Genomic DNA, 21,669 nt, shown 5'->3' with positions numbered 1-21,669 from the left:
ATATTATTTAAATGATATATTGGGAAACCTGGAGATAAAAAGGTACATTAAACAATTAGAGTAAATGAGGTGCATGGAGGAGAAATTAGGAATGCAAACTGTAGGTTGGCCTTCATGAAAATGGTCCCAGAGATGAGGAACTTCACTTGTCAACTTGGATTGGGGAATGTAGGATTGTTTTGCTTAGAGGAAATAAGGTTGGAGAAGTAATTTGATGGAGGTATTTAGAAGCATGAGGAGTCTGGACAGAATAGAGAGAGAGAAACTTCTTTCATTGGCCAAAGGATCAGAACTGGAAGACAGAGATTTCAGTTAATTGGCCAAAGAAGCAGTGGCAAGCAGTGGAAAATTGTTATGCACAAAAAGTAGTTAGGATGTAGAATGCACTGCCTGAGAGTGGTGAAGACAAATTCAATGTCAGCATTCAAATGGAAAATAAATCATTATCTGGTGGCTCAGTGGTTAGCACTACTGCCTCAAAGCGCCAGGGTCTCAGGTTCGATTTCAACCTCAGGTGACTGTCTGTGGAGTTTGCACATCCTCCCCGTGTCTGCGTGGGTTTCCTCCAGGTGCTCCGGTTTCCTCCCACAATCCAAAGGTGTGCAGGTTAGGTGAATTGTCCATGCTAAATTGTCCATAGTGTTAGGTGCATTAGTCAGAGGGAAATGGGTCTGGGTGGGTTACTCTTTGGAGGATCGGTGTGTTTCCACACTGTAGGTAATCTAATCTGAAAGGAAGCACTTGGAAGACTGTGAGGAATAGGACAAAAAATTACATTGGCTGAATTGATCAGTCAGGAAAGACTGGACAAACGAAACAGCATTTTTCCAACATTCTACAAACATACCTTGCTGCTTTCAACAAGGCATGAATCCCCGATGACTTAGTAAATGAGCCTCCAGTACAGCACAGGAACAGGCCCTTCAGCCCACCACGTTTGTGCCTACCAGGATGCCTGGATGTCATCCTAAACGAATCCCATCTGCTTGCATATGGCCCATATTCATCTATTCCCTGCCTGTTCACACCCCTATCTAAATGCCTCTTCAACGCTGCTGTTGTATCTGCTTTGTTGCTTCAGGGATGTAGAAAGCCAGAACAATAAGGGTGCAACGTGGCCAGCCATGACCGAAAGGGGTCTTCACTCACTGTATCTGCGTCTCACATCTCCAAGCAGCATGTAACAATGTGTGTAAAACATTTTCCTTGCAATCGCCTTTAAACTTTGTCCATCTAACCTTACACCTATGGCCCCTAGCATTGAACATTTCCACCTGGGAAAAAGACTCCAACTACCCACCTTATCCATGCCTCCCACAATTTTATACACTCCTATCAGGTCACTCCACAGCCTCTGACAATCCAGCAAAAATAATCCAAATTTATCCAACCTTTCCATATAGCTCATACACTCAAATCCAGCCAACATTGCGGGAAACTTCTTTTGTAACCACTCCAAAGTCTCCATATTCTTCTTGTAGTGTGGTGACCAGACCACTACATAATACTCCAAGAGTAGCCCAACTAAAAGCTTAGCTGCAAAATGACTTACTAACCTTTATACTCAATGCCCTGATCGATGAAGACAATGATGATGAATATCTTTCTTATCACCTTATCCAGTGTTGACACTTTAATGGAGCTATGGACTTAGAGATTCCAATATCCCTCTGTTTATTGATGCTCCTTCGGGACCCGCCATATGCTACGTACTTTCTCCTTGCATTTGACCCCCCAAAATGCATCACTTCATATTTGTCTGGCTTAAGCGCCATCTACTATTTTCTGACAACTTTCCAACTGGTCTATGTCCTGCTCTACCCTTCCTCACTATCAACAACTTCACTAATTTTCATGTTGTCTGCAAACTTACTAATACAGACCACAGATATTTCCATCCAAATCATTTATATACATTACTAGCAACAGGTGTCCCAGCACTGATCCTAGTGGGACACCACTGATCACAGACCTCCAGTCAGAAAACAGTCCCTCTACTATTGCCCTCTGTCTTCTGTGGCCAAGCCAATATTGTTTCAACTTGCCAACTCACTACAGCTCCCACGTGACTTCATCTTCTGGACAAGCCTACCATTTATCAAATGCTTTCGTAAAGTCCATGTAGACAACAACCATTGCCCTTCTGTCATCAATCATCTTCATCATTTCCTCAAAAAAACTCAATCAAGACACCCACTCACTGCAAAAAGCCACACTGACTATCCTGAATAAATTAATTCTTCTCCAAATGCGAGTAAATCCTATCTCTAAGCATCTTCTCCAATAATTTCCCTGCCTAAAGTAAGGCTCATCAGCCGATAATTTCCTGGATTATCCCTGTTGCCCTTCTCTAAATAGTGGGACAACACTAGCTATTTGCTAGTCTTCTGGGACTCGCTGGAGGATACAAAGATCTCAGTCAAGACACCAGCAATCTCCTCCCTTACCTCTTTCGGCATAGATTCCATCAGACTTATCTATGTTGCTATAATGTTTTTCAAGACATTCAACACCACCTCCTTAATATCAACATGCTCCAGGATATCAACATCTCTCCTTCCTTGGTGAATACTAATGTAAACGTTATAGTGCAATCAAGCATGTGTCCTTGTAAATCTATTTAAAAAGGCTAAGCAAAGGTAACCTTCACAAGTACATTAGTGTTGTTATTAAGTGACAAGTTCATCTTTTAAAGTATAAGTACAACACTTGAACGCAATGTGAAGCAGTTAATATCAAAAGAACTTGTTTATGCTAGATAACCTACCTTTTTAAAGAAGTATTAAGGGATAGGTAAGAACAGAAACTCACCACTGCATTATGTGGGTTTGCTTGCTCACCATGCATTTCTCGGATCTCTTGCTCAGTTGACCCATGAACTTGGCTGAGGACACTAAACCACTGACTGCAACAGAAGTAGCGAAACAGATATCAGAAACAGGTTCTCCCCGACTGTAGTAACTTCAGGTTATAGATATGATCTAAAATTCTAGATAAAGCAAGACAGGCCTTTTACCATGAAATTGCTTTGCTCAAACAAATGGTTGCAGTTTTGTACTTCAATCCCTTTGTTATTTTATCATATTTCAGGACACAAAAAGTTTGAAAGCAATCATTTGGTCCATTCAATGTAGGGATCAATGCGTACTAACATATTTCAACCACCTTTTCTATGAATGAGTACTTCTCAATAATTATTCTATTTTACTTGAAATAATCAGATGTAACTTTCTTTACAACTGCAATATCAGCCGTTGATTGTGGGCATTTAATCTAGAGTAGGGAGAGTGTACCATTGCTGTATCAATTACAAAAAAGAATGGCATACAGGAGACTAAATTGGAGAGCCCAAAAGTCAGGACCAGAGATTGCTATGCATAATTAACTTGTGCGAACATTGAAATAAAACAGTAAATATTGTTTAGCATCTGTGGCAAAGAGCAGAGTTGTGTTTCAGGTCAATGGTCAGTTGCTCAATATTTTCAGCATTTACTGTTTTTATCCAAGATTTCTAGCTTTTGCAGCATTTTGCTTGTGCATTTGCACAAAGTGTTGCCTAGTAGCCAGAAATTTCAGCACGTAGCCTCGTGTTAAACGCATCCTTGAGCGGTAAGCTCAAGTTTGTTTGAGGCAGCATGTAAATCTAGCTTGCACTTGTTAAAGATGAGGTACATTCTGACTGCAGCACGGCTTACACAGGAGTTAAAGATCGAGAAGTTTTGCCAAGGGACTGAAATGGCTTTTTAAAAGGAAAAAGCACCAATAATGAATTGAATTGAATTTATTGTCACATATACTGAGGCACAGTGAAAAGCTTTGTCTTGGGAGCAATACAGGCAGATCACAGAGTTAAGTAGCATAAATAAGCAAATAATAGGTAAACAGCAGCAAAAACAAAAGCACAGGTACAGGCGAATGTATTCTAACATCAGTAGGGTAGAATCTGTTGCAAAACCGGCTGGTGCATGTGCTTTTGTTTTTATATGACCATATAAAACAGCCATAGCAACTAGTTGGCCACAGGTTGTGTCAATTCATAAACAAGAACCAGTCTAAGCCCAAACTACATTCTTTATAAAAAGGCATTGAAAACTCAGATCTGTATCGCCCATTTGATTTACATCATTATGGATAAGTTTCACACGTTAGGAAGGAAGACTTGGCTGAAACTGATCCAGCTTAGTAAAACAGCAAGAGCTGAAAATAAACAAATGGATTGTATTTCATGCAAATACTTTTGGACTGATCTAGAAAGAGGATTATGGATTTGTAAGTGGAAGACGCTCACTTTCCCGGTTTTCTCTCAGCGTCTCAAAAGACAATGTCCGATAATTGTTCAAATGGAAAAACCTCTATTCACAGAGAATTCAAAGATATTGACAATACTTTCTGCTGCTCAGGATACAAACTCAATTAAACAACTTTGGTCTGGGGTTAAAACCTCACACCTTGAGGGCTCTAAATACTTTGAAATTATAATATTCATGTTGTTTAAGAAACTGATACTCAAACAAGTAGCAAGTTTTAATAAGGTAATAATTTTCTCAGGGTTATCAAGTGTTGCAAAGTCAGGTAAAGTAATTGTAGATTGGGAAGAAGTTAGAATTTGGTGCTTGTAAAATGCTGGAGGGAAAAGCATTGCATGGTCCCTTTAAAAGATGGTGCTGAACTGAAACATTAGTATCGAAGGCCAAGTAGCATTTTTACAGGCTATTGAATTTAGCCAATCAATCAATTTGAATCAGGCTCTTAGATACCAAAATCAGATTAAATTTAAATATGATGGTTTTGACAACATAGGACCAATCCTATGGTAAGAAATTGATATATCGTCAAGGATATAAAGGAAGGGGGCAGTTGGATAAAAGCCCCGAACTAACTACCAACTGCCAGAGCTAACAGCTCTCAACTCTCCAGAGACAACCACTGGCTCTCTCAGCCTCATCTAGGTATGAGAGAAAGCAACATCTAAATAACATTGGTACCAACGACGGAGAAGGCATTCCTGATGGAAGAATGGCAGAGAAGGCACAGAAAAATCTAGAAGACAAAACCTGGCTGTAACTTTCAGACACCAAATTCCAATTTTTTGGTATTGGAGTCTGATTTGTATTTATTGGAATAGCATACCAATGGAATTGTGCTTTATTCGGGAATAGTTAGATTAGATTAGATTCCCTACAGTGTGGAAACAGGCCTTTTGGCCCAACAAGTTCACACCGACCCTCCGAAGTGTAACCCATCCAGGCCCATTCCCCTGTCCAATGCACTAACACTATGGGCAATTTAGCATGGCCAATTCACCTGATCTGCACATCTTTGGATTGTAGGAGGAAATGGGAGCACCCGGTGGAAACCCACGCAGACACGGGGAGAATATGCAAACTCCACACAGACAGTTGCTCAAGGTGGGAATCAAAGCCTGGCACTGTGAGGCAGCAGTGCTAATCACTGAGCCACTGTGCTGCTGTTAGTAATTAGAAGGAATTTGTTTGGTTTGTTAATAGTTGACTTAATTTGTTCACGGTTAGATGTAGATAAGTAAATTGTTACTTGTTGATGTTAAAGCGAGAGTCGGGGTTTATTTTATTGAACCACTAGAAGTTGCTGAAAAGCAGGTTACGCCACTTTTCACAGATTCTCAGGTGAGGTTCTCCTCTTTGGGTGTATCGATTTCAGTTCTCAGAGGGGTCAACTTCCACTTTATAACAAGTAATAACATTTCTCTTTCTTTGAAACAAAAACCCTTCAATTGGCTTTTCAATTTTGAAATGACCAACAACATTTATCTGAAATATGATATGGCTACATGCTAAAAACAGTTAAAATATCTTTGTTGTGGCCAATCAAGAGGGTGAAAGGGAGGAGCGCTTTTGTAACCCCTCGTCAAATCCTTCTTGAAGCATGAAGGTTAGACTAAGGGAGAGCAGATGTGTCCTATGCATTTCTTTGAATAGCGAGGGTGTCTTTGGGGAGGTCATGTGCTCCTGCAAAGCGTGTCAGGACATCTTGGATCCGGGATCACTTGTGGGTAGGATGTTGGGATTCCTTTGCAGGTGAGGGAGTCAAGTACCCTTTTGGAATTGTTAATTGTGCATAAAAGGAGTAAAAACCGCTTGGTATTGTCAACACATATCATGACATGTCAAGATCTATCAAAATGTGTTTTTGTAGATGAAAACTATTTTGTCACTCATGTAGTTTGCTAAATAGAAGTTTAAGCAATAGAACTGACTTTTTCACCCTTCGGAATAGGTACTTGTAGTTACTGGATATGTTAGCATGGTAGATGAAGGTGGTAAAGAATGGGTGGAAGCAGGAGCTAAGCTGACCCAGGGAGTACAAAAAGTCATGGGAATAGGTAGTGGGGCACACTGTAACATGTGGAGGAGTTTGTGGGGATGAAGAAGCATAGGGGTAATGTGACCATGAGTATGGGTAGACAGTATTGGTTGGATAGGGTGGAGCATCAGGAATATATGGGCTGAGGGGAGTTAGTCGAGCTGAGGGGGGTGGAGGAACATTTTACATTATTCTTTTATTTTAATTTTTGTTCGCAATCCTGGATACCTGAGGCAGGCTTTTCATTCTGCCCACCTTGGGAACAGACATGCTCCTCAGTTCTTCGAGTTTCTCACTCCAACCCCCAGTCCACCCTATTCCTGCAGAGCAAACATGGGGAGTGTGGGAAGCCATTTTTGAAAGGTCCAGTGCACAGATGCAGAATTCCTCCTGCCCCAGCTCACCTGATCCAGCAATCAGAGCTGGGTCCGCGTCTGCAAAAGGGATGGACTTGGGTGAATAGAGGAGGGAAAGATTATGCATGTGCTGTACAATGAGGGAAATTGTAAAGCTGCCCACTTTGGATGGAAGAATTTGAAAAGTAGAATATTATTTAATCGGAGACAGAGTTCAGAATGTTAATGTACAGAAGGAGCTGGGAGTCCCTGTACATCAAGCAGAAAAGGTTAGCATGTCATGTATAGCCTAGGATGTAGCATGTAATTCAGAACAAAATGAAATGTTGCTTTGTATTGCAAAGAAGAATGGAATATGAGACATGACATAGATAGGTAGAGAAATCTTTATAAAATGGTAATTGTGTACAATTTTCATGCCTTCATTTAAGGAACAACATAAATTGCATTGGGAGAGCTCAGAAAAGCCTTATAAAGTTGTTTAAAATAATAGCAAAATAACCCAGAAGGTAGAAATCTGAAAGAAAAACAAAAAATGCTGGAAAATCTCATTCGGTCTGTAAGGATTTATTAAGAGAGAAACAGAGCCAGCGTTTTGCATTTGATAACACCCTTGGAGCTACAAGGAAGTTTGAAAATTCTGGCTTTTATGCTTTTGGTATGGGGAAAGTGTGAACAGAACTGATGGTGAAGCTATCCAGAGGAAAAGATCAGAGGGAGAGGTAATGGTAGCAAAAGAGAGATAGAGATGCTACATGATACATATAACATGGAGAAACTGGATCCACTCTGCTGAGAGCGAAGCAAGCAAACGGAGGATAGAGTTCACACTGAGAAACTATTGAGTTAACGGTTGAAAATGAGGTACTGTTCTTTCAGGTTGAGATAAGCTTTGCTGGAACACTATACGCTTACGCAGGATGTAAATTCAAGCATGAGAATAAGGTGGCATATTGAAATGGTAAGCAACTGGAAATTTGCATCATGCTTACAGGTAGAGCAGAGGAGCTCTGCAAATCAGGTAGGGGAAAGTGAGGACTGAAGATGCTGGAGGTCAGAGTCGAGAGTAGGGTGCTGGCAAAGTACAGCAGGCCAGGCAGCATCCAAGGAGCAGGAGAATTGATATTTCAGGAATCCTGATGAAGGGCTCTTGCCTGAAACATTGATTTTCCTGCTCCTCGGATGCTGCCTGGACTGCTGTACTTTTCCAGCACCACTCTAATCTCGACTCTGATCCCCAGCATCTGCAGCCCTCACTTTCGCCTAGTTGATTTTAATTTTACTGCGAATCGTCTTGCAAGGATGCCTACCTTGAAGAATGATTTGGAGATGCCGGTGTTGGACTGGGGTGTACAAAGTTAAAAATCACACAACACCAGGTTATAGTCCAACAGGTTTAATTGGAAGCACACTAGCTTTCGGAGCGACGCTCCTTCATCAGATGGTAGTGATGAAGGAGCGTCGCTCCGAAAGCTAGTGTGCTTCCAATTAAACCTGTTGGACTAGAACCTGGTGTTGTGTGATTTTTACCTTGAAGTAGTCCTCCTCCTCTCTCTAGGAGGATCTCAGTGAGTCTCTCTCTCACTGCAACCCCAGGTCAACTCCTCTGCCCTGAAGATCTTCAACCATGTCCTGAAACAGACTTGCTACCACAGCCACATCTGCTTATCTGCTCCACCCTCCTCTCCGACCTATCACCTTCATCCCCACCTTCACTCACCTATTGTACCCTTGGCTACCTTCTCCCCAGCCCCACTCCCCCTTCCATTTATCTCTCCACCCCCGAGGCTACCTGCCTCATTCCTGATGAAGGACTCTTGCCCGAAACATCGACTTTCCTGCTCCTCAGCTGCTGCCTGACCTGCTGTGCTTTTCCAGCACCACTCTAATCTATAATTGTCGATACCCATAGCCACATCTTTGATCTGGGGGAAGTTGGATAAATTGAAGCAGAACTTGTTCTGAGTCAGAACAAGCTTAGGTGAAGCAGGATGGCAGTGGATAGGGATTATTCAGTCTCTTTTCAAGAAAGAAACAAAGAGGCTTCAGACCATCCTGACAGGTAAAGGATATGTATAATAATAATAATTGCATAGATTTCGTGAAGAGGCGACAGCTAGAGAAAGGAAACTGGAAATTGTAGAACCAAAGTAATCAGAAGAATCACAAACCTAAGTGCTAGGTAATGAGGATGACATGGCGTTAAGGGGTTTATGGGCGGCGCAGTGGTTAGCATTGCTGCCTCACGGCGCCAGAGACCCAGGTTGAATTTCCACCTCAGGCGACTCTCTGTGTAGAGTTTGCACATTCTCCTCATGTCTGCATGGGTTTCCTCCGGGTGCTCCGGTTTCCTCCCACAATCCAAAAATGTGCAGGTTAGGTTATTTGGCCATTGTAAATTGCCCATAGTGTTAGGTGAAGGGGGTCTTGGTGGGTTGCGCTTTGGCGGGTTGGTGTGGACTTGTTGGGCTGAAGGACCTGTTTCCATACTAAGTTATCAAATCTAATCTATTGTCCTGGTTTTGTTTTCTCAAGAGAGGCTTTAAGGCAGAGGCACAGTGCTGTCTATTGAAAACTTGTAAAGTAAACAGCTTGTGAATCCCTAGATGGGATGATTCAGAGATGCCGGTGTTGAACTGGGGCGTACAAAGTTAAAAATCACAACACCAGGCTATAGTCCAACTGGTTTAATTGGAAGCACCAGCTTTTGGACCGCTATTCCTTCATCAGATAGTTGTGGAGTATAAGATCTTCAGACACAGAATTTATAGCAAACATTCACAGTGCGATGCAACTGACATTACATATCAAGAAAGACCTGGATTATTTGTTAAGTCTCATCTTTTAGAATTATCTCAAATGGTATGTTACTACATTGAAACAGTTAAATTAGTAATAGCTATTGTATCTATTACTTTGGCTTAGCTGTAAAATGTTTAACAATGTGGGAAAATATAGAATCACGATAGGAAGAAATAAATTAAATGGTGCAGGAGGCAACTGAAACTATGGCTCTGCCATGGCAGCCCTGTTCTTGAATTTTTGAAGGCGGTTGGGGGATTATGCAGTGGGAAATTGTGGAGGGGAGATCTCCAGAGGAGATAAAGTCAGTGGCAGCCCTGGAAACAACAGATGATGTTCAGTGGTGCAGTCATGGTTCAGGAGAGGTAGGAGAAAGTGTCTGAAAGCTGGTGCTTATCCTCTGCAAAGTAGAGGTCAGAAAGTCAGATAACAACAGCACCACCCTTATCAGGTGGTTTGATAACAAACTAAGGGTTAGACCCAAGTGAATGGAGAACAGCAAATTCAGTGGGGAACAGACTGGAACAGGTAGAGGGAACAAAGAAATTATGATGGTTAATGTCATGCCCTTGAAGAAATCAAGGATGGATAGAAGGTGATTATTAGAGACATTTGAAAGGATCTTGGGAGAATGGAGAGAAATCCTTCTAAGCTGAAAATGTGTTGCTGGTCAAAGCACAGCAGGCCAGGCAGCATCTCAGGAATAGAGAATTCGACGTTTCGAGCATAAGCCCTTCATCAGGAATGAGAGAGAGTAGCCAAGCAGGCTAAGATAAAAGGTAGGGAGGAGGGACTTGGGGGAGGGGCGATGGAGGTGGGATAGGTGGAAGGAGGTCAAGGTGAGGGTGATAGGCCGGAGTGGGGTGGGGTGGAAATCCTTCTAAAGCAGGCATTGCCAGCATGCCCTGTGCTGAGCACAGTCGCACACCAACACTTAGAAAGATCAGATTCCTATTTCAGGATTCTCTTTGGGATAACGTGCAGTTGACAGTTAGGAAGATATATGCACTGTTATCATTCGTTTCAAGGCGGCTAGATGCAAAAGTAGGGTGTACTCCTGAGGCTGTACAAGGCTCTGATCAGTCTGCATTTGCAATATTGAGAACAGTTTTGGGTACCATATCTTAGGAAGGACATACTAATGTTGGAGGAGGTTGAGAGGATGTTCACAAGAACGATCGATCTCGGGAATGAAAGGTTTGCCACATGAGGAGCGATTAAGGAGTCTGGATCTGTACTCAGTGTTTAGAAGGAAGAAGGGGAGGGGATCTTATTGAAACTTATGAAATACTGACAGGCTTGGATAGAATGGATGAGAAGATGATGTTGCCACAAATAGGAGAGACTAGGACCCAAGGGCACTACTTCAAAGTAAAAGTACAATCCTTAAGAATGGAGATAGGTAGGAATTTCTTCAGCCAGAGGGTGGTGAATTTGTGGAGCTCAATGTCACAGAGATCTATGGAGATCAAGTCATTGAATGTATTTACGACAGTGATAGATAGGTTCTTAATTAGTGAGAGGATAAAAGGATATGAGGAGAAGACAAGAGAATTAAGAAACAGAGAATTGAGAATGGCAGAGCATATGTAATTGGCTGACCAGTGTAATTCGGCTCCAACATCTTATGGTCTGTTACACATTTAGCAGGTATTTGGTTTTGCATTTTCAGTACATCTCAACACTGAGATGTAATGCTGACAAAGTTAAGTATTTACAGCTTGGAGCATAAGATCTGCCTTACACTTGATTTGAATCCAAGTGTAAGAGATACAGTTCGTATGTTTGCAGATGACACCAAAATTGGAGGTGTAGTGGACAGCGAAGAGCATTACCTCAGATTACAACAGGATCTGGACCAGATGGGCCAATGGGCTGAGAAATGGCAGATGGAGTTTAATTCAGATAAATGCGAGGTTCTGCATTTTGGGAAAGCAAATCTTAGCAGGACTTATACACTTAATGGTAAGGTCCGAGGGAGTGTTGCTGAACAAAGAGACCTTGGAGTGCAGGTTCATTGTTCATTGAAAGTGGAGTCGCAGGTAGATAGGAGAGCGAAGAAGGCGTTTGGTATGTTTTCCTTTATTGGTCAGAGTATTGAGTATAGGAGTTTGGAGATCATGTTGTGGCTGTACTTAGGCCACTGTTGGAATATTGCGTGCAATTCTGGTCTCCTTCCTATCGGAAAGATGCTGTGAAACCTGAAAGGGTTCAGAAAAGATTTGCAAGGATGTTGCCAGGGTTGGAAGTTTGAGCTACAGGGAGAGGCTGAACAGGATGGGGCTGTTTTCCCTGGAGCGCGGAGGCTGAGGGGTGACCTTATACAGGTTTACAAAATTATGGAGGGGCAAGGATAGGATAAATAGACAAAGTCTTTTCCCTGGGGTTGGGGAGTGCAGAACTAGAGGGGCATAGGTTTAGGGCGAGAAGGGAAAGATATAAAAGAGACCTAAGGGATAACTTTTTCATGCAGAGGGTTGTACATGTATAGAATGAGCTGCCAAAGGAAGTGGTGGAGGCTGGTACAATTGCAGCAGTTAAGAGGCATTTGGATGGGTATATGAATAGGAAGGGTTTGGAGGGGTATGGGCCGGGTGTTGGTAGATTGGACTAGATTGGGTTGGGATATGTGGTCGGCATGGACAGGTTGACCCAAGGGACTGTTTCCATGCTGTACATCTCTATGACTCTAAATGAACTGTGGATGGTAGCAATCAGAAATTGCTGGAGAAACTCAGTAGGTTTGGCAGCGGTGGTAGTGGGAAATCAGAGTAAACAATTCAGGTCCAGTGACCCTCGTTCAGAGTGGCTCAAAATTAAAGCCATCACTAGTCGACCCAGACCTTCATTACAATGGGAAAGAGTTACATTGGCTTGGAATCTGTGACATCACAATCTGTCACTCTGCATATACCCAGCACACACTTATCACACCAGTGGTTATGTCTTTACTAATTTTAACACTGGACCTTAATGTGAGATCTGGCGATTTCGACAAGCTTTGAATACCACTGCTGTGAACAATGAATATATGGAGCAATCTTCTCATCCTAGTGGCTCAAAAGTTAGCACTGCTGCCTAATGGCTAGAGGATCCCAGGTTCGATTCCAGCCTCGGGTGACTATCTGTGTGGATTTTGCACATTCGCCCTGTGTCTGCGTGGGTTTCCTCCCACTGTCCAAAGATGTGCAGCTCAGGTGAATTGGCCAAGCTAAATTGTCCAGAGTGTTAGGTGCATTAGTCAGAGGGAAATGGGTTAGGGTGGGTAACTCTTCAGAAGGTCGGTGTGGTTGGGCCGAAGGGCCTGTTTCCACACTGTGGGGAATCTAATTTAATGTAATCTAGTGAAAAGGAGATATTCCTTGTATGTTATATATATTTGAAGTAAACTGCCTGCAAGATTCACTAAGAAATAACAGACATTAGACTATTCAAAGTCTTGCTCGCCATAACACAGGGGTGAGAACTAGAAACCATCTGGTTCAATGAAGAGTCTGGACAAACAATTCAGACTCTGATTTTATTATTTGTAAATAGACTCAAATTTTTCAAGTAGTATGTGGTCACTCTGCTTAGTGCAATAGAAAATATAGACAACAGGACATTCTTAAGCAACATGAAACAATTAAAAAAAGACTACTGAGCCTTCAATTCAAATTTGTAATTACATTGATTGAAGGAGAATCCCATCCATTACCTTAGATATTCACTTGCTCCAATAACAGTAATAATGGCAGCTAAATCATTGTAGAAACTTGCCAAAGCTCCCTTTAAAGAACTTTTCAATCTCAGAACATGGGCAGCAGATGCATGGGAATACAAACTTCCCTCCTTGTCACACACCAACTTGGCATGGTGTGTTACATTTTAAAAAATGCTGTTGAGGAGGTCATGTTGTGGCTGTACACGACATTGGTTAGGCCACTGTTGAAATATTGCGTGCAATTCTGGTCTCCTTCCTATTGGAAAGATGTTGTGAAACTTGAAAGGGTTCAGAAAAGATTTACAAGGATGCTGCCAGGGTTGGAGGATTTGAGCTATAGGGAGAGGCTGAACAGGCTGGGATGGTTTTCCCTGGAGTGTCGACTGCTGAGGGGTGACCTTATAGAGGTTTATAGAAGGGCATGGAAAGGATAAATAGACAGTCCAGAACTAGAGGGCATAGGTTTAGGGTGAGCGTGGAAAGATATAAATGAGACCGAAGGAGCAATGTTTTCACGCAGAGGGTGGTACATGTATGGAATGAGATGCCAGAGGAAGTGATGGAGGCTGGTACAACTGCAACATTTAAAAAGCATCTAGATGGGTATATGATTGGAAGGGTTTGGAGGGACATGGGCCAGATGCTGGCAGGTGGGACTTGATTAGGTTGGGATATCTGGTCAGCATGGACAACATATGCAGAGCAATCCAATCAGTTTCACTCCACTACTTAATCTGTACGGTTGGCAGCATAATTTCCTCAAAATACCAATCCAATGGTTGTCACTTCTTGTCATGAGCGGCTGTCCCTAGATTCAAGTATGACATCTACACAGCAACACTGAGTTCTGCTATAAGACTTCATTGAACTGAACAGGCCAATTTTAAACTCGCAGATCTTTGGACACAAGTGAACAATGTTACCAATACTACCTGTTTTTTTATTTTAAAAAAAGTGCTTCAGCATGTATTTGTTCTCCCTGGAATTGTGGCCATTTGAAAGTTGAGAAAACAGGACTTGGTGGGGACAATGCTTCTTGGCCATTCAGACAGTGTTCATACTTGTATCAATTGTCTCCTCATTCTCCTTTGCTTCACCAAGTTAAACCAAAGTGTATCCCACTTGCAATTATGCCTTCACTATCACTGTATCAAAATCCTGGAAACCTTTCCTCTTACATCAACGTAGGCATGAACAACATAGAATGTAGCATTTCAAGAAAACACTTACTCACCACCTTACAAAGAGCAATTAGGGATAAACACGGTCTTTGCCAATAATACTCACATATTGCATAAGAATAAAGAACATATTTAATCAATTTTACTCAAATCTAACAACAAAACAATTACCTGGCATCTTCCGCTGTCTCTGCAGTAAGGTAGAAGGTGCGATCTTCTAATGCTATACTAATACCATTCTCCTTGCCAGTGTCATCGATAATCTCCCTAATAATGAAAACAGAACCACAATATTCTTTTCACATGTTCGTTTGCAGGAGCACAGGACACACAAGGTGAGTTATTGTACATTGTTACAATAGCTAGGAAGCATGGCATCTTTAAAGTGACCATACCTTGCAGATTTAATATCAATGGTTCCTTTTAACTTTTCCTCGCTGTCATTCTCAAAGTACATTAATTTGCTCTCTCTCAGAACGAACCAACGTCTTTTCCAGTTGCGTCTTGATAAGGTTGATGTGCCACCGCCTTTCTTGAACAACCAACCTAGCTTCAAGGCTTCTTGTTTTGAACGGAACCACATGAACGTTTCATCCTTTAAAACACACCAACGACGTTTCCATGTATTCATCAGGCCTCCTGTGAAACAAGTGCATTAACGTCTTCATGGTCTTTGCCAAGGTGTTAACCCAAATCCATGGAACAGAAAATATTAAACTTGAACAAAAAAGTTTAACTATCTCATAATATTCAAGACTATGGGGAAAGTGCTGGAAAGTGGGACTTGTGTTGATTTTGTCAGCGCAGTTTCCATGCACCAAAGGATCTCTTCCATACTGTATGATACTATGTTTGTGTCATGTTAGTGTGAACACCAATGTTTATGTAAAACAAGATTCGGCTACGTTAAAGAAGTGCTTCACATTTGATGTTAAATCTCATAAGAAGAAATTAGAACAGGTAATCAAACGCTTGGTCAAAGAGGTAGACTTTAAGCAGCAACTTGAAAAGATATTCTTAAAAGACAAGGACAGTTTCACAAAGGGGAACTACTGAACATAGGCTGCTAAAAGAACTACTAATAATGATGGGGAAAAAAAACAGGAATGCGTAAGAGGCCAAAATTGAAGGAACAGACATCTTAGAAAGTTGTTGTTGACGAACAGAGAGATATCGATGGGGTGAGGCTAGGGAGATATTTGTAGGCAAGATTGAGATGGAAAAATTGAACTATTGCTAGATCTGGGAGCCAATATAGATCAATCAGCACGGGGGTAAAATGGTGAATGTGATTTAGTGCAATTAAACTCTTAAATATTTCAGATCTTAAATATTCCACATGCAATTCCTCACATTGAAATCATTAAGAGTGCAAACTTTTGATCACAATAATCCCATAAAGTAGAAGTTGTAGCACCAATGAAGAGAAATCTCTCTACCCCCGAAGAGTGGTGAGTCTGTGGAATTCTCTGCCAAAGGAAGAGTTTGAGACCAAAACCTTGAATGCCTTCAAGGAGGAGACACATATAGTTCTGAGGCTTAGAAGGAACAAAGAATATGGGAGAAAGTGGGAACAAGGTACTCAGTTGGATCATCAGCCACAGTCATATTTGCACCCATCAGCTATGCAGCAATGTTTTCCACTCCTACTCAGTGATATCTCAATATCAAACATGTATGTCACCAGTAAACGGCTGTACTTTGTAATTCTACTAATTAGCTGATTCTCCCCTTTATGCAGCATGTGTAAAGTATGATGTTTTGGAAGCTTAAGATTATCTTTTTGTTTTGAATGATGGATGTATTTGGGATCACGCCATTATTTCCTAATTGTTATATTGCCAGTCTGGGCTTTAATGTTATGGAGAGGTATTAAGTGGTGGCAAGGCACTTCCCCCAGAGTCAAAGGGGATATCAATACTAACTGCTCTGAGCCTATTGCACTTTTAATTTGATTGCAGATCATCAGCAGCACAAAGCAAAAAGTGTAAGATTAGAAAACTCATTAGCAGAAACAAAATAATTTAATATGAGACTAACTCTTAATTGATTTTACTTAGAACATAGAATATTACAGCACAGTACATGCCCCTCGCCCCTCAATGTTGCGTTGACCTGTGGAACCAATCTAAAGCCCATCTAATATACACTAGCCCATTCTTGTCCATATGTCTATCCAATGACCATTAAAGTACCCTTAACATTGGTGAAACCACTACAGTTGCAGGCAGTGTGTTCCATGCCCTACTACTCTGAGTAAAGAAATTATCTCTGACAACTGTCCTATATCTATCATCCTCCAATTTAAAGCTAAGTCATGCCATTTGTGAATGAATCAGAGTACACTATTTTTCGCAACTGCTATGATTAATCTTGTGGGAAATAGGTACGGTCAGAGGTTCCAAGCATTATCCCTTGCATAGGAGGTTGGGAGCTGACTTTATAGAAGTTTAACAAGTCATAAAGGGCATAGAAAAGGCAAACAGCAAAAATCTTTTCCTTAGGATAGGAAAGTTCAAAACCAGAAGGCATAATTTAATGTGAGAGGAGAAAGATTTAAAAGGACCCGAGGGACAACTTCAATGTCAATGTCATAGATTCCCTACAGTGTGGAAACGGGCCATTTGGCCCAATAAGTCCACACCGACTCTCCGAAAAGTAATCCACCCAGACCCATTCCCCTACCCTATATTTCCCCTGCCTAGATTAGATTAGATTACCTACAGTGTGGAAACAGGCCCTTTGGCCCAACAAGTCCACACCAACCCTCTGAAGAGAAACCACCCCCTGTATTTACCCTCTGACTAACATTACGGGCAATTCACCGTGGCCAATTCACCTAAACTGCACATCTTTGGACTGTGGGAGGAAACTGGAGCACCCGGAGGAAACTCACGCAGACACGGGGAGAACGTGCAGACAGTTGCCTGACGCTGGAATTGAACCTGGGTCCCTGGTGCTGTAAGGCAGCAGTGCTAACCACTGAGCCACCGTACTGCCCACTAATACACCTAATCTACACATCCCTAAACACTACGGGCAATTCACCGTGGCCAGTTCACCTAACCTGCACATCTTTGGACTGTGGGAGGAAACCAGAGCGTCTGAAGTAATATATTGATGTGGACAGGGAACTGGTTGGCAGACAGGAAACAGAAAGTTGGAATGAACAGGACATTTTCAGAGTGACAGACAGTGGGGTGATGCAGGGTTCAGTGCTGGGACCTTAGTTGTTCACAATATACATTAACAATTTGGATAAAGAAATTGAATCGGAGTTGAAAATGTGTTGCTGGAAAAGCGCAGCTGGTCAGGCAGCATCCAAGGAGCAGGAGAATTCACGTTTCGGGCATGAACCCTTCTTCAGGATCTGCAGTCCTCACTTTCTCCTTAAAGAAATTGAATGCAATATCTCCAAATATACAAATAACTCTGAGCTCAATGACAATGCGTTGTGAGGAGGATACACAGAGATTGCACTGTGACTTGGACGTGCTGTATGAATGCCAAATACTTGGTGAATGCAATTGAATGTGGATAAATGTGAGGTTATTCATTTGGGAGGCAAAAACAGGAAAGCAGATTATTATCTGAATGGGGGTTGAGAGACTGGTGCTGAAAAAGCACCGCAGGCCAGGCAGCATTTGAGGAGCAGAAGAATCGACGTTTCGGGCTTAAGCCCTTCATCAGGAATAGAAGGAGAACTTCTTCAGGGTAGGCATCCTTGGAAAAGGCTTTGCATTAGGGTTGAAATCAATGAGGGGAATGGGAAGACTGCAGATGCTGGAGATCAGCATCTGCTCCATGGATGCTGCCTGGCCTGCTGTGCTTTTCCACCACCACACTCCCGACTCTGATATCCAGCACCTGCAGGCCTCACTTTCCCCTGTTATCCAAGTGGTGACCGGTTAGGAAAAGGTGAGATGCAATGAGACCTGGGTGTCATGGTGAAACAATTGCTGAACATGCAGGTGCACCAGATGGTGGGGAAAGCTGGCCTTCACAGTGAGAGGACTTGAGTGCATGAGTGGAATTGGCTAGCTGCAGTTATATAGGGCCTTGGTGAGACCACACCTTGAGTATCGTATGCAGATTTGGTCTCCTAGGCTGAGGAAGGTCATTCTTGCTATTGAGGATGTTGAACAAAGGTTCACCAGGCTAATTCCTGGAATAGCAGGTGTGTCAACTGAAGAAATTTTGGTTCGACTGGGCTTGTATTGGCTGGAATTCAGAAGAATGAGGGGAGGGGATCACCGAGAAACAGATAAAATCCTGTTGGGGCTGGTCAGTCTCGAAGTCCAGAACAAGGGAACACAGTCCAAGAATACGGGATAAGCCATTCAGGACTGAGATAAGGAAGAATTTCTTCGCTCAGAGTTGCGAACCTGTGGAATTCTCTACCACAGGAAGTATTGCAGCCAGTTCATTAGATATATTCAAGAGGGAGCTGGATATGGCTTATTGCAGCTGAATGATCAAAGGGTATGGAGAGAGTGGGATACTGAAATTGCATAATCAGCCAGGATTTTATTGAATGGTGGTACAGGCTGAATGACAACTCCTGCACCTATTTTCTACGCTCCTATGACTCTATAATAGAACCATTTGTTTGTATCTTCAATGTTTCCACATTTACAATAGATTGCCTTTAAAGATAGAGTCATAGAGACGTACAGTCCAACTCGTCCATGCTAATTAGATATCCCAACCCAATCTAGTCCCACCTACCAGCAACTGGCCTATATCCCTCAAAACCCTTCCTATTCATATACCCATCTAGATGCCTCTTAAATGTTGCAATTGTACCAGCCTCCACCACTTCCACTGGTAGCTCATTCCATACACTCATCACCTTCTGAATGAAAAAGTTGCCTCTTAGGTCCCTTTTATATCTTTCACCCCTCACCCTAAATCTATGCCCTCTAGGTCTGGACTCCCCCACTCCAGGGTAAAGACTTAGTCTATTTACCCTATCCATGCCCCTCATGATTTTATAAACCTCTATAAGGTCACTCCTCAGCCTCTGAGGCTCCAGGGAAAACAGCCCTAGTCTATTCAGCCTCTCCATATAGCTCAAATCCTCCAACCCTCTCAACATCCTTGTAGATCTTTTCTGAACCCTTTCAAGTTTCACAACATCTTTTCGATAGGAAGGAGACCAGAATTGCATGCGATACTCTAACAGTGGCCTAGCCAATGTCCTGTACAGCCGCAACATGACCTCCCAACTCTTGTGCTCAGTACTATGATCAATAAAGGAAACCATACCAAAAACCTTCTTCACTCCCCGATCTACCTGCGACTCCACTTTCAAAAAGATATGAACCTGCACTCCAAGGTCTCTTTGTTCAGCAACACTCCCTAGGACAATTAAGTGTATAAGTCCTGCCATGATTTTCTCTCCCAAAATGCAGCACCTCGCGTTTACCTAAACTAAACTCCAAGTACAGGGAAATGGTGTTAGCGTGGATGGACATTTTGGTCGGTATGGACCAGTTTGGCCAGAAGGGCCTGTGTCTGTGCTGTAGGACTTCATGACTCTATGCGAGGGAAGAAAAGGTTCATGAGAATGACTCTGGATTGAGGAATTATAGTAATGTAGATAAGTCAGAGAAAATGAGCCATGGAGAAGGCATGCTTGTACAGGCACTCAAAATCATGACAGGTCCAGACAGTTTGCTAGGGAGGAATGGTTTCTGTTGGGAGAACGATTGAGAACAAGAAAGCACACTTGAGGATGAACCTCTTTCACATAGCCGCTGGTTAGGATCTAGAATGTTCTGGCAGCATGATGGAGGCAGGTTCAATTGAAGCATTCAAATGACATTTAGATTGTCATCTGAAAGAAGAAGTATATGCAAGGCCAAGGAGAATGGAACTGGATAAATTGCTCCTGCAGAGAACATGCACAGATGTAATCGGAGCAGATGGTGATCTTCTGTTGTAACAATTTTGTGGCTTTACTGATTCCAAAGGAATCTGACACAGTAGAAGCTGGCAGACTTCTCTCCTTGTGGGCAGATCGAGAACATGCAGGCAAAGCTTAAAAATATGAGGTCTTTCATTTAAGATGGAAGCGGGGAGGAATTTCTTCTTCCTGATATTTGTAGATCTTTGACATTTTCCTCCTCAAAGAGCATTGGAAGCTGGGCTACTGAGTAGATTCAGGTTGAAGGCAGATGAATGTTTGATCAACCAGGGAAGCAGTGGCAAGGGAGACAAGTTTAGCTCGACATTGAACTCTAGATGGAGCTAGAATCAGGATTTGTACACTCAAGGGGAAGTAGGGCTTGAATCCTTGATTAAGCCATGCTTAAATATAATACTTCAGTTTCCAGTCCCTTGAGAATGAGGAAAACAGATAATCAATTCAGATATTTTTTTTAAGGCTGATGCATTAACTCTCACTAACCTTATTGACAAATTTCACCTTACCTTTCATAAACAGGAAACTGTGAAAATATGGCAGACTGACACAGCTGTAAATGGAGTCTCTACGGTAGGTCAGCTCGTTGGTATCAAATCTTGAATCCAAATCATCATCACTCTCTTCAAACTGTAGTAAGGAAAAATAATTTTTAATGTTAGATAATAATGACAAAAGCTTCTTATATTAAAAACGAATATGTACGAATAAAAGTATTTTGAAGACAATACTAAGATGATGCATTTGAAACCAGGCTAGTGCAGCACAGGGATGCCTCACTGTGATCGGCTGGGCATGACATGACATTTCGATTAGTTGGGATGGAAGTCTGACTCTGTTACACTAACCCTTGTCAAGAACCACCAAAGCTGCTCTGCTCAAAGTGAACCACTGCTGGTCTAGTACAGGTCGTGAATACAAAACTACCAGTGCAATGTGTATAACACGTGTTTATACAATTCAATCTTCCATCACCTTTCTTTATCAAGGTTATACACTGATTATATATTTTGGGTACATTTTAAGTGTTTAAATATTTCCAAGCTGACCTCAAGGTGGTCTCCAATTCCACATCTTCTATTCAGTACCTGAATGCAGAATCTGACACTGACAAAAACAGTTATACTCAACTACTGAGAAAATAAAAGTATAAATAAACATAAATAATTATTAACCATAATTTTAAGAGAGTAACTTAATCCCATAAAACTAACAGAAACCTAGAAGACCTCACAGCACTCAACTCCAATATTTCAAGAATATATCGATCTCCTCTTTAAATACTTCCAGTGACCTAGCCTCCACAATTCTCTGGGGAAAAGAATTCCAGATGTTCATTACTGTCAAGGAAATTCCTTC

General features: G+C 41.9%; 1 protein-coding gene across 1 annotated transcript in view; it reads right to left on the bottom strand.

The window, feature by feature from the left end:
* The window catches only part of myo10 (myosin X), a 338,767-nt gene that overhangs the window by 73,269 nt on the left and 243,829 nt on the right, over nt 1-21,669 (bottom strand). The window contains exons 26-29 of the mRNA XM_060824560.1: nt 20,820-20,940; nt 14,780-15,023; nt 14,556-14,651; nt 2,812-2,905 (exon numbers count right to left, since the gene is read on the bottom strand). Coding sequence (XP_060680543.1) covers nt 2,812-2,905; nt 14,556-14,651; nt 14,780-15,023; nt 20,820-20,940 — 555 coding nt within the window. The remainder of the gene's footprint in view (nt 1-2,811; nt 2,906-14,555; nt 14,652-14,779; nt 15,024-20,819; nt 20,941-21,669) is intronic.

Source organism: Hemiscyllium ocellatum, chromosome 5, assembly GCF_020745735.1.
Source record: "Hemiscyllium ocellatum isolate sHemOce1 chromosome 5, sHemOce1.pat.X.cur, whole genome shotgun sequence".
NCBI classification, from domain to species: Eukaryota; Metazoa; Chordata; class Chondrichthyes; order Orectolobiformes; family Hemiscylliidae; genus Hemiscyllium; species Hemiscyllium ocellatum.
This window is presented reverse-complemented; position numbering and strand designations above follow the sequence as displayed.